Genomic DNA, 13,960 nt, shown 5'->3' with positions numbered 1-13,960 from the left:
GTTAGAATATCATTTTTCGGAAGAATAAGAATATCATGCATTGGTGGATAATAAAAAGGACTGAGAAGGTTCATTAGGGGTAAAAATATTACCTTTACTTCATCATCACTAATAATCGCTAGAATATAAGCCATCCACCATTTATTATCATAAAAACATGTTACATACCCTTTAATATAATTGGTTGATATTTAGCCTATTCGACTTTGAATATTTTGTGGGGTCGTTTGAACAGCACTCGAATATTTTTTCTTAATTATTTGTGATAAGTTAACAGGATAAACTGCAGAATTTAATGAGTTCCAGGAATGAAAAGAAGCTTTTGAAAACCGATCCTTTAAAAATTCTAGCTCCTATTGGTATTTTTCATGAGATATATAGTGTAACATTTTGAAGTTTTTTTAAGGATTGAGAGATTAGAACCGTTGTCAAATAAAGAAAGGTTAAAACTAAAATGATACTAAATCTTTATTAAGTAATAAGATAAAAATATAATCAAACTAAATTAATTAAAAAAAATTAAAATAATAAAAAATTATTAAAATTAAAAATTATAATTAAGTTCGTAAAATCATGATCTCTCCTTATACAAATATCCTCGAATATATATACTTTTCTATAATTCATTTACATAATGTTTTACAAACAAACTGAAAAAAATCTTAAACTTTCTTTAATTTGAATAATCATTCTTTTTTATTCCTCTTTCTTTAAATCATTTGCATTCGAAATTTAATTGTTTTTTCTTATATCCTTCGGCTTTGTAATTTGGTTTAACAATTACAACACCCTTCCACTTAGATTAGTCCCACCATTCTGCGAGTAAGGCATGGTTCCCGATACATTCTTCTAGCTCCTTTAATTATATCTCGTTTTACTCCCACATTATCCTAGTCTTTGCTTGTTTCTAACGGTTTCTAGTAACTAATGACGGTAAACCACTGACTATAATTTGTCTGCGAGTAACGATGGTTTCCACGACTTCTTGTTCGATTTTTTATCTTATACTAAATTTATGATAAGCAATTGGCTATAATTTGTCAACGATTAACGATAGCATCCTGGTCTTCTTGTCAATATATCCACTTTGCCTTAAGATCTCTTATACTATAATGATTTCTTGTATCTTTTGATCCAAAATAAAAATCCGATCTCTAATTGAGCTCGATTGCGGCATAAATTTTCTAATGACGAAAAGCCGTTTCTCTTTATGAAGATTTTTTGGTTAATCAACAACCTGATATTTTGCTAAATATTATCAACTTAAATAACAGTCAACCATATATCTTTAATAAAAATTTATAACGAATTTCTTTTAGCTACATCGATCACTTGTACGTATAACGATCTCTTGTGGCGAATTCCTTTTAATTAAATGACTAATTCTATTCTTTTTCGAATTACGACCATTGATATTGACACCATGTTTCATTGACCTAACTCTTTGTCTTTGTGTCGATCGTCATTTCATACATCCCCTTCCCCCTTTATTTAGAATCTCCTGTACCAATATGGGATTGATATTTATATTGCTGAGGCTAGTGGGAGAGTTAATTAGACTGAATTGTTGAAATTGCCCTGTCGCCTCCACTCTCCAACATCATTGTAACATTTTGAAGTTTTTTTAAGGATTGAGAGATTAGAACCGTTGTCAAATAAAGAAAGGTTAAAACTAAAATGATACTAAATCTTTATTAAGTAATAAGATAAAAATATAATCAAACTAAATTAATTAAAAAAAATTAAAATAATAAAAAATTATTAAAATTAAAAATTATAATTAAGTTCGTAAAATCATGATCTCTCCTTATACAAATATCCTCGAATATATATATACTTTTCTATAATTCATTTACATAATGTTTTACAAACAAACTGAAAAAAATCTTGAACTTTCTTTAATTTGAATAATCATTCTTTTTTATTCCTCTTTTTTTAAATCATTTGCATTCGAAATTTAATTGTTTTTTCTTATATCCTTCGGCTTTGTAATTTGGTTTAACAATTACAACATAGGAAAAATAAATATTTTTTAATATTTTCCTCAGCGAATTTGAAGAAATCGCAAGATTTTATTTGATATCCATAACGTCGTTGTAAACTGGCTTGTGCAGCCAAGTGTTTAGCAGTTCGACCCCTATTCCATCGCATTTATCCCATGCGCAGTAACAAAATATCATTAGGCTGGAATAGCGAAGTCTTTTTCCTATTTTTATATTGGGCCGCGAATCCAACAAAATAATAATAAATGTATTTAGACTCCGATAAAAAGTAAATTTTTGGAAATTTTTTTTTTGAAATAAATCAAATAGGCGACATACCTTATAATTTAAATCATAATTAGCTATTTTAAATTACTTGTGCTATCTATCAAGCATAAATTTTATTTTGGTGCCAAAATGTGATTTTTTAAAATAAATATTATATTATGAATATGAAAAATGTAGACTTATATTTTCAAGTTTTAAGCTCTTTGAAATTATTAGTGCCATCTAGCAATAATTTTATTATAAGCTTTTTTCTTACTTAACTTTTTTTTTACCACTTAAAATTTTCATACGAAAAGTTTTTGGTACTCTTTACAAAATATCTGAAATTTGTAAATTAAAAAAAAATATATAATTATTTAAAATAATTAATTACAATTTTTTTTAAAAATTATCCATAAAAAATATATAAATTAAAAATTAATTATTAGCATAAAATGAGCTTATAAATATATATAGTGCATCTAATTAAAGTTATCCCAATTTTAAAAAATCATTTTTTTCGAAAAATGATCAAGTAGAGCCACTTTGAGACCCTATATCTCGTTCTAGTAAAGTTAAGGGGTTAAATTTTAGATTCGTCAATTACAACACTTCATTAACTTATAGATATTATAAAATCATTTGTCGGAATAATTTAATGAATTAATGAAATTCATTTTAACCAGATTATATTGAAATAGAGATTGAGAATATTTTAACCAGCGCAAACCCGATTTGAAGTATCTGAGAAATACATTTTTATTTCTATGATTGAAAAATAAATATTGTTTATTGTCCAGTATTCTTGAGAATATGCAAGCATATTTTGTGGTGAGATTTCTAATTATACATTATTTATTCCCCCTAGGCAAGAACAATATTGATTTAAAAAAATTAAAGGTAGGAAAAAAAAATGCGTTGATTTAACAAATAGTCTTACTATCTATATAATCATAAATATTTGTAGTCAAATATAAGTATTGTTAAATTTGAATATAAACAAAATAAAAGTAATATGACTGACTGTGAATTATATTGTTAATCTTAAATAAATTTGAACATAAATTTCAACAATTCACGTTTAAATGCCAAGTTAATGTAATATGAGTTCATTCACCCTCAACTTTGACAGGATCTCAGCTAGATAGTGATATTACTATTATTCCAAAACCCTTTTTTTTCTCTTACAGTGAAACGATACACATGTTTAAATATACTATAAAAGGGGGTAAACAAAATAAGATTTTATTTTTAATAGAATAAAGATTGAAATTAAATATGGACAAGCAATTAATTAAGAAGATTAATAGTTGATTAATCATTATAAAAAAAATGTGTTAAAATTTAATTCAAAATAAAAAATTAAAATACTTACATATTAATTATTTTTAATTTTTCTTAAATAATAAAAAAAAATGTTTAATATAGAATCTTTATTATCCAATAGTAATACTAATTTTTCCAATTTAAATGAAAACTCCCAATCTTCGTCGAGAATTCAAAGACCAAAAAGAATACACAAATATTGGAATAAAGAAAAATTAGATATAGTTACCAAAATGTTATCAATGCCGGAAAAACAACAAATGAAAATAAAAGACATAGCAAAATATGTCGAAATGTCTACTGCATCTGTTCACAAATTTAGACGGGATACATTCCCAGAAATAAATGGAGATCCTTTAAAGGAATATAATATTCAAAAAAGAGGAAGTAAAAAGAAAGATTCTTCCATTATTGAAAGAAGTATCATAAGCCTATTAATGGATAATAACACTTTGACTATTCAGGAGATAATAGAAAAGTTACCTCCTGGTAGTCCAAAAACAAAAACCACAATTAGTAAATATATTAAAAATATTGGTTGGTCTAAAAAAAGGGCTGGCAAGGAGCCTGATAGAAGAAATACTCCCGGGGCTATTAATATTCGTCAAATTTATTGTGCAAAGATCTTAAATATCCCAAGAGAAAATTTATATTTCTTAGATGAGACTGGAATAAACTTGCATGTTGTACCAATCTACGCCTGGGCGCCATACAATGTCCGTCCAATAATAAAAATCCCATCCTCTAAGGGCAAAAATGTAAGTATCCTTTGTACAATCGGAATTGGAGGGGTAATTCATTATAAAATAATAGACGGAGCTTATAATGGGCTATTATTCCGTGATTCTATGACGGAGCTTATTAGTATCCTACCACCAGATGCAATCATTGTAATGGATAATGCATCTATCCATAGAAGCCATCTTATCGATTCTTATAAAGGTAGGATTGAATACCTACCACCTTATTCACCTCAGTTAAATCCCATTGAAAATTTTTTTGGAGTTTTGAAAAATAAATTTAGAGCAATCAATCCCCGCCCTAATTCAAGAGATGAAATTGTTAGGAATATTATTCAACTCTTACACGGATTTATTCCTTATGATTTCACTAACTTTTACAATCACATGCAAAGCTATTTGGAGTTGGGTTATCGCGGGCAACTGATTAATTAGGTAATCTTTATAATCGATTTGTATTAATAATTATAATATTAACTCTTTTAATTTCTAAAAAGGTACCAACATCAAATTCGTGGAACAATGGAATATTTTGATAAATTATAATTATATTTTTTATGTATTAATTATTTTATCGAAATTATTATAAAAGTTTATAGTGTTATCATATTTTTATCGAAATAAATGGATATACAAAATAGATTACATTTAAGAAATTCTAAAATATTAAAAAGACTTTTTACAAAAAATGATTTAGAATTTTAAATGAAATTTAATCAAATATCTTACTTGAGCATTCTCAAAGAAAATAAAAAAAAAAATTCATTTTTCATCATAAATTACACATTTTTTTTATAATGATTAATCAACTATTAATCTTCTTAATTAATTGCTTGTCCATATTTAATTTCAATCTTTATTCTATTAAAAATAAAATCTTATTTTGTTTACCCCCTTTTATAGTATATTTAAACATGTGTATCGTTTCACTGTATATACATTTTAATAAAACAATAACTACCATACCATAAGTGAGTTATCATTTATTTTAAAAAAACATATGTGCGAACTTCTATTTAAAAATTTGTTATAATAATCATTCCATATAAAACAATAAAAAGTGTTATACTAACAAACAATACCCTATGTACATGTGTCTTTTGAAAATTTGACAGATTAATGGTGTAGTTATCTTACAACATTTAAATTAAGGAGATTTAATGAAAAATCTAGCAGTCAAAAAAAAGAAGAGGGGAATTGATCAATTGTTAAATAAATTAAGAAAATGTTTACTCTATATTGACCATCTCTCCATGACTAATTTCCTTCCTCTCTCCTGTTTTAGTTTCTACCTTAATATTTACTCTTCTTTCGTTTTTTCTTTAATTATAATTCATTTCAATTTAAGATTAGACCTCGCAATACTTCCCTCTCCTACCAACGGGGCATGCACACTCACCTGTCACGTGATCGCAAACGTTGTCTATCCCACTCCGGTTGGCCATCGCGATTGCCCGGTCAGCAACAGAGAATTCGGTTGACGCGCAGGAGCAATGCGATAAGCAGGCGGCGCCGAAAAATCCGGGCATACATTTAGTCGCGCAAGAATGACCAGTGTAACCCGTAGGGCAAGGAGTCGAACAATTGTTACCGCTCCATCCTTGGCAAAGCCATGTTTGATTTGATATTTAAAAAAAAATTATATCGTATAATGTAGTTATTATATATTTTTCTTTATTTTATTTCGTTCAGACATTTTATTCTTCCTATCCCCCTCACTTTTCCATGTATTTCAAAGTGATACTAAATTTTTTTCCCATAAAATAGAGTCATCCATCATTCCTAATCCCCATAATTCCTTTTAGTATAATATCGTATATTTGAGACTTTCTTTAAGAAACCGGAGTTGAATTTTTAAATACAAATTTGTTTGCTAAAATAAAGACCAAAACAAATCTTATCAAAATTTTCACACCATTTCTGTATTTTAAATACACATCTAATCCTGATTTATTAAGTATGCTATATTAAAATATTAATTCACCTTCATTTATGCTTTTTTCTGATTCTCAATCTAGCCAAACAGAATCCAATTATGTTTATCGATTAAAAAATTACATGCAAATTTACATTAGAGATCTGCCGGATTCTTAATCCGGCTTTTCCATATTTGACTTCGGCATGGGTTTTTAAAATTGCAGATTCTTCTTTTTTTAAAAAAAAAAATATTAATTGATTTTATTTATACCGTTAATTTGAAAAATAATCTTAATAGCAACCCCCAATCCATAATAAGCAATTGGTGTTGGTAATCCCTCTGATCGGAGATTATAAGGTAAAAAATCCACTGAAAAGTATTCTATATTTTTTTATAAAAAATTGTAGTATAGTTAATTAACTTTAGCTAAGAAATCATTTAAGATACCTATTAGTATTCTGCAATTTCTGATAAAATTATTTATATATGTATGATAATTTTGACAATTGGTTAATTTATTAGCCCGAGTCTCCCCTAGTAAAATTGTAATTTGTCCTTGCATCATTCTGATTATTATAAAAATCTTTTTTGGCTGAATTTGATTAGATTTTTAATCTGAGAAAACTTATGGTATCTTAGTGATCTGGCTAGACTTACATAACAAGGTATTTATTAAATAAAATTACGAGTATATACCTGATAGGCAATTGCAATCGCCATTTTCTGGATCGCAAGAATCGGCGTTTTGACATTCACATTGGTTGGCGCAGGAAGGACCCCAGGTGAGTCCTTTACATGCTGAAAATAAGATAAACAGAAGAAAAAAATAGTTTCAAAATAATTTATTTAGTCTAATCTATCTAATTGATTGGATAATATGGATCGAGTAATAAATTAGTTCATTACAGATTATTCTACTTAAAAGTCCCAAAAATTGTTTAAAAGAGAAATAATTATGATTTTTTTTGAAGGTTACCATACAAACAACGTTTGCCAGAATATCCCGCATTGCACTGACACACGCCGGGAGCCGTGCATATGCCGTGTATACATTGATCTGGACACATAGCTTTGTTATTTTTTTTAAAGAAAAATAACACAAATATTATGCACTTTTGTCAAAAGTTTTAGTATTTTAAATATTAGTTTGAAATATTTAATTTTGTAAAATATCGTATTTACACCCGATTAAATCCGTAAAAAACTAAGGGTGAGGAAGGAAAGAAGGTAATGAATTCTTCCCATTATAATATGTAATAAATTTACAAAAAAATTTTAAAATATTTACGTAAGCATTGATTAATGAATTTGTAATATCCATTGCAGCAGTGCCTTAGCATAATTTCGACGGTGTGGGTTTTTGTGACGGTTATTGTCCTTTATAGCGTTACATTTTTATAAATAATGCTGTAAATGAGCTACAATTTTTTTTAAACCTCAACTTCGAGTAATGATAACTTTTAAAATGAGTTAGTGAGGCTCTTAGACCTCTTTAGCCTTTCCTGAACTTAACTATATTCTTCAAATCAGGATCCAGGTTGAATCATTTCTGAACCAAATTCGATTTTAAGAATTCTATCTAACCCAGATTTACCTTAAAAATTCGGTCGGATTTAGTCAAAATCATGGAAGATATTTCTAAACTAAACAATTTAAACGAGTCATTATAATTGTGAAGTTTTAGAATTATGTCTTATAATTCGAATGAGAGGCATTGCTAGCTCAGAATGCTAGAGTTTCAGATCTGACAGATTTTCAGGTTAGAGTATTTAATAGTAATAAATTTTATTCGTTTATAAGAATGTTAATAGGAATAAAAAAAACATAAGGTATAATAAGAAACCTTGATTTCGGTTTGCATCTTCCGGTAGCCACAGAAAATATTTTATCCCAAAAATCGCATTTAGGTTTTTCAAACACTAATTCCGTGGTTTCATATGGTACATGTTCTCTGAATATGGAATTAACAGTATTAATTTAAAATTGTATCTCAATATTATTTTTTTCTGCATTATTCTCAGAGACCTACAGAAGTACCATGCACGGCCCGGCCAATATTTGAGAAAAAATTTTTTTTGGCCCTGCCCGGGATTTATATTTTTAAGCCCCGCCCGGATTTTTTAAAAATATTACATTTATTTTTAATTTTTATAACTATAAAAATGACGATTTAAAATATTCGGTTTTAAAATATACGACCAGGCCCAGGTATTTTTTTTATAAAAAATTTTTTAGGGCCCGGCCTGGGTATATTTAAAAATATTAGAATACGACCCGGGTAGCTTAGGGCCGGGCCTGTAGGTCTCTGATTATTTTTTTCCTTTCTCTCATTCATTCTTTCAATTTTTGCTTCCTTCCTTTTTTAAAAATTATTATTTCTTCCTATTTTTAAAATTCTCATTATTTATGAACGCGTTACTTATGAGGCCTCACACAAACATTAAGACCAGTTAAGCCAATTTCATCGCTGGAAAAATGATCAGTATTTGGTGCTTGAGTATTAAGTAGGAGAAAAATATTGAAGAGACAGATCAATACATAAATTTGGGAACGGAAAGATGTGCAGGGATGGAAGAAAGGATTCATCTATATTATAAATATTTTAAAATTGAGCCAATCGCCATCAAAATATTAATTGGATTTAGCATAAATATTTGCAAACGATGTTCTACGGAATTTATTTTGAGAATATTTTTTTTGAAATAGTATAATAGTTTAGGATAGGTATTTTTAAAACTTACAAGGTATTGTAAAGTAAATATAAAAGTAATATTATATTATTATACAAAATATAAAATAATGAAAAGTAATAAAGATAATGTTACTTTTTTAATGTAACATTTACGGCATTAAAATTTGCTAATAGATTTTATAAATTATTTTATTTTTTTATAAAAAAAAATAAATCATTTATTAAAGCGTCTATCGTATCGTAATCAAACAAAAGAATTTATTAAAGACAATAGAATGGAATTTTTTAAAAATAAATTCCAATTTATAATCTGTATTTTTAAGAATTTAAAAATTTAATTAACCTTCGGTCCTCAAAAATGTCAAATTTAAAAAATTTTTAAACGACTTCTTGAAAAAAATTTATTTTCCTTTCTTATTGTACTGTTTAAAAAAAATTAAAAGTTTTAAAAAAAATGTAATTTTTTTATGTAAAGCTAAAAAATATATAACGTAATCGTATTAAAAGTTTTTAATTAGTAAAGGCCAACGGACGAATCCTAACGGTCTCGGACAAAACCGATCTAAAACCGTGATTCTTAAGGAACTGAAGTCCCGTTAGGTATTTGGGTTTCAGTTTGGAACAAAATAGGTAAATTTAAATCGGTTTGAAATAATTTTATTCAAATGTCGGTTGGCTCCCCTCTTTAGATTTTCAAGCCTGACTTAATTATATATTTTTTCTAATTAAATAACGAAAAATTTTAAAAAAATTGCTCAAAAGTCTGTCCCTTTCAAACCTATAGAGCCACGCAATTCGGCCCAAAAATTATTTTTTTTAGATATAAAGTCAAAAATAATTTAAATAAAATTAGAGGTTAAAGTTGTGTATTCTTTCATTTTAAAAATATAACGAGAATTCCAATCTTTTCTAGTATTTTTTAGGACAAAGCAATTCGTGATTTTTATTTTATTTAGCCTTATATAAATGTGAGTTTTGTATTCATAATTAAAAATACCCGAATGGATAATAGAAATCAGAGGTCTGAGCTTGGAAAATAGGTGGGTGTGACTCGGGGCATTTTTTAAAAAAATTTGCAGACCCTAATAACTTTGGGAAAAAGACATTAGCGTATAAAGATAGGATAAGGCCGCCTTCGCTCGTCTTTAAAAAGTAACAATTTTTAATATTTATTTGGTTAAGTAAGGGGAAATAATTATAGCATTCTTTTTAATTTTAACTAATTAGCGTCCAGATTAATTAAATGAAAGGGAAGAATGAAATCGATAGAAGAAAAAAATGGTTGGTAAAATAGACGTAACCAGGAATTTCGTAAGGAGAGGTTCCCGCCATCAACATCCCACCTATTTCCATAATCCTAGAATATAACCAAAAAGAGTGACGTTTTTTAGAAGAGTGGCATGTTTGGCAAGATTTTGTCAGTCCCTAGCGACGTCGCCAAAAAATATAGAAAAATTAAGAAATAAATATTATACTCATTTCTTAAGTATTAAGTTCCAATGTTTTTTTTAAAATATAAATTTTAAAGTGGGTAGATTGCGAGCTATATTCCGTATAGAGATTTGCAAAAGTAGACCAGGCCCGTAATGGGTTTCGGACCTAGCCAGGCCTTTTTTTTAAAAAATCGAGTTCGGGTCTAATATTTTTAAAAAAATTCCGGGCCGGGAAGGGTCGGGCCTTGGAATTTTTTTTATGTAAAATAAAATAATTTTATTTATAGAAACTAGACGCCATATAACATATATCTTTTATTTTGCGTAATTATAAAAATTAATTTCTATATTTAAATAAATTCGAGCCGGGCCGGTAAATTTTTTTAATTCGGGTTCAGACAGGGCTGGCAAAACTTTTTTTAAAAAAATTTCGGGTTCGAGCCGGGTCAGCAAAACTTTTTTAAAGAAAAATCAGGCCCGATGCAGATCACTTCCGTATTTTTAAAAAAATGCACTTGCCCAATCTGAATATTAAATAAATCAAAATAACACTACCGGCCTAGCCAGCACCAGACCTTAAACACATATTTTAAGAAAAATAACACAACCTACTGATATAATATTTTAATATTGGCAAATCCCTTACCTTTAAAAATTCATTTTTTCTAATATTAGGTTGTGGAAATTCATTTCTAATAAAATTAAATTTGCAAAATCAATTAATTTTAATTGTAATAATCCCCAAAATATAATATTTGTTTTAGCCCAAATCCGACTTTAAAATTTTTTTATGAATTACGATTTAAAAAAAATAAATACCATTTCTTATATAATATAAATAGCAAATTAATTACACCTTAACCTTATTACAAAAAAAATTTATAAAGGTATTTAATTTAATTTAATAATGATAAATTAAAAATAAATAAATGTAATAATGATATTAAACAAAGAATGATTCATTTATTAAATAAGGTTACCGGTTAGACTTAAGGAAGATGCCGATTATAAAAGATAATATTTTTTGGGAAAATGGTAAAGATTAAGAAACTTGTTTATGATTAAATAAACTAACTACAAACATTTTCATTTATGGGGGAGGGGCTTTTATTTTTATAACATAATAAAGCGGGGTTAGAAAATGTGTGCAAAAAAATGTTAAAAAGGTTGACGATGTGTATTAGCCACCGTAAGACTAATTAATATTTATAAGAAAAAAAATTACTTAAATTATATTTGTTACATATTAAAAAATAATTAAAGCGTTTGCGCTTGAACATTGATTTTCAATGTGTTTTATTAAAATATTAGATAGCGTTGTAATTTTATCCTTATATAGAATTTTTTTTTATAATTTTGAGAATAAGTTCAGTACTTGTATCACAATCCAATGGTTCTGGGTTAGAATCCAGTAAGGATCATGTATTTTTCTTAAGCCAACTTGGTGGCTTCGTTCTTGGGAGATGATATATATTAGATTGGACTTGACCACGTGATTCCGTCAATATATATTAAAAAATAAATGAGTCTTATTGCATTTTGATAAATTTTGGACGTTGTTTAACAAGTGGTCTAACGTCATATATCATTACCTAATTATGAAAATAATTATTAACCATTGTGGGCCTGAGCATTTATATACAGATCCTAGAGTATTTTTAAATTTTTTTTATTGAATCCTATAAGTATGAATGTTTGAATTTTTCAGTAGCATAATAATTTCGGCTAAACATGTACACCAAATTTAGCTTAATTTTCATGAGTGCTTTTTTGAGATATCGCTTTTTAATCAATTTTGATTAGCCCAATTTAAAAAAATATATATAAATGAGTATTTTGAGCAAGAAGTAGTTTTAATTTGTTCCAAAAAATTAAGGTGACGGCCGTTACTATTGGGGAAAAGTAACATACTAACACTATTTTTTTTTACCTTACTCGTCACTTACAATAAAATTAAAAGTATCTGATAATAATGAATAAATAGTATCTCATTTTATCCCACTTATTTACTTTCGTGCTCTGCATAAATTTTAAAAAAGCATTATAATCTTTTAACAGTATTAATATTTGCAAAAAAAAATTTGGGAAAGGATGAGCTACACCCGGAAAAGGTTGAGTTTTCCCACTAGACGCCTTTAAGTTGCAAATATTGTTTACTTTAAAATATAAAAATGATATGATTGCAACCACAATGGAAAATTATAAATATTCGTTGAAATTTATTGACAATTCAAACAAATAAAGAATGGATTATAAAATTGCAACAGAATCCATAATCCATCCATGTGCTCAAAAAGAGCTCTTACGTGTGCAAGAGACTCATGAACATTTTAGATACATTTATTAGATAATTGTATAATATAGTTTCTTGCAGATTAATGAAACAAGATTTTAAATTGTCTGCAACAAGACAATTGTTTTCTCCATAATGGTTAGCAAGGACGGATTTTTTATTAAATATATTAATGATTTTATCAGTTGTTAGTTGTTTCTTTTCTCTAATATAATTTCTTACCATATTCAAATTTCAATAATCAAAAATGAATTCTAAAAATAACTCTCAAAAGCTCATATGAACTTATGAAAAGTAGTCCCATACCCTTAAATTTTTAAAATTTAATTTTGTGGTAGTTTAAACATTTTTTTTGTTTAAATAAAGAGTACTTTTATTGTAGAATAGGGTTTAATTTTTTATATAAAATAGTTATTGGATAATTAAAATAAAATTTTATATGTTGAGTACTCTAGAAGAGAACCCCAAAGCTCACAAGAACCTCGAACTCATAAGATCCCCGGTCTCTCCTAATAACTGAATTATTCTAAAAAATATATTATGTAAGAAGAGCATTAGAAATCTTAAAATATATTTGCACTAATAGTCCAAATGAAGCCCTGTCAAATATATCTGTTTTGAGAATTTTTCTAAGTATTCTTACCGTCGCATCGGTTGAACACAGCTTCACAAACAAATTAAGACTTACTTAAATCCTGCATGGTGCAAAATCGCCGCGTAAACCTATCCCTAATTTCAATCGAAAATTACATTGCATCTTTATTTGGTATAATATCCTTTTTTAAATATAAAAGAGAAAGTCGAGTATAAATGTTTTAATTACTATTTTTTAGTTTTAATGATTATTATAAGCCTGTGATTATATACGTGGTACATGCACCCTATTTATTTTTTTTAAATATGTGTTACTCATATTTATGATTAAAATCCATTAAATCTTATCATATTACATAGTGTCTTTCAGAATACAAAAATTTTTCAAATAAAGCTTAGAATTGTGATTTTTAAACAGTGGCCGAACTAGTTCCCTGGGCCGCCAAAAGCCCACGGCGCTGTAATTGGCTATAAGAATATGAATGCCCCCATTATTAATAACAAGTATTTCTCGCATTTCAGATGTGGCATGTGATGTACTTCATTTAAAGTGTTTTAAAAGAGCCTCTTTTGCGAATTAATAAATTTGGCGTCTCGCTACTTTCTTTTAAGTTTATCATCACCGGCCAATTTTTTCTTTCTTTTCATTTTGCAAACTCTTTATAGCCCATGAAATAAAAGATTATATGACGTGTTTTAACAATCCAATTCATTA

General features: G+C 27.4%; 2 protein-coding genes across 4 annotated transcripts in view; one reads left to right on the top strand and one right to left on the bottom strand.

The window, feature by feature from the left end:
• Positions 1 to 13,960, bottom strand: part of LOC135931628 (protein draper-like) — a 30,037-nt gene that overhangs the window by 10,941 nt on the left and 5,136 nt on the right. For all 3 annotated transcript variants that reach the window (XR_010573108.1, XM_065468866.1, XM_065468870.1), the window contains exons 2-7: positions 8,653 to 8,819; positions 8,077 to 8,184; positions 7,522 to 7,610; positions 7,210 to 7,302; positions 6,930 to 7,031; positions 5,671 to 5,915 (exon numbers count right to left, since the gene is read on the bottom strand). Coding sequence is in view for 2 of the 3 variants with exons in the window: in XM_065468866.1 (XP_065324938.1) it covers positions 5,671 to 5,915; positions 6,930 to 7,031; positions 7,210 to 7,302; positions 7,522 to 7,610; positions 8,077 to 8,184; positions 8,653 to 8,819 (804 nt within the window). In the remaining variant the exon portion in view is untranslated. The remainder of the gene's footprint in view (positions 1 to 5,670; positions 5,916 to 6,929; positions 7,032 to 7,209; positions 7,303 to 7,521; positions 7,611 to 8,076; positions 8,185 to 8,652; positions 8,820 to 13,960) is intronic.
• LOC135931639 (uncharacterized) lies at positions 3,539 to 4,942 on the top strand. Its single transcript, XM_065468883.1, has 2 exons — positions 3,539 to 4,750; positions 4,813 to 4,942. The coding sequence occupies exon 1, from the start codon at positions 3,665 to 3,667 to the stop codon at positions 4,748 to 4,750; it is 1,086 nt and encodes a 361-aa protein (XP_065324955.1). The 5' UTR covers positions 3,539 to 3,664; the 3' UTR covers positions 4,813 to 4,942.

Source organism: Gordionus sp. m RMFG-2023, chromosome 1 (genome assembly GCF_954871325.1).
Source record: "Gordionus sp. m RMFG-2023 chromosome 1, tfGorSpeb1-WG-v2, whole genome shotgun sequence".
In the NCBI taxonomy this organism is placed as follows: domain Eukaryota; kingdom Metazoa; phylum Nematomorpha; class Gordioida; order Chordodea; family Parachordodidae; genus Gordionus; species Gordionus sp. m RMFG-2023.
Note: the sequence above shows the minus strand (reverse complement) of the source record. Positions and strands in the feature narration are given on the sequence as shown.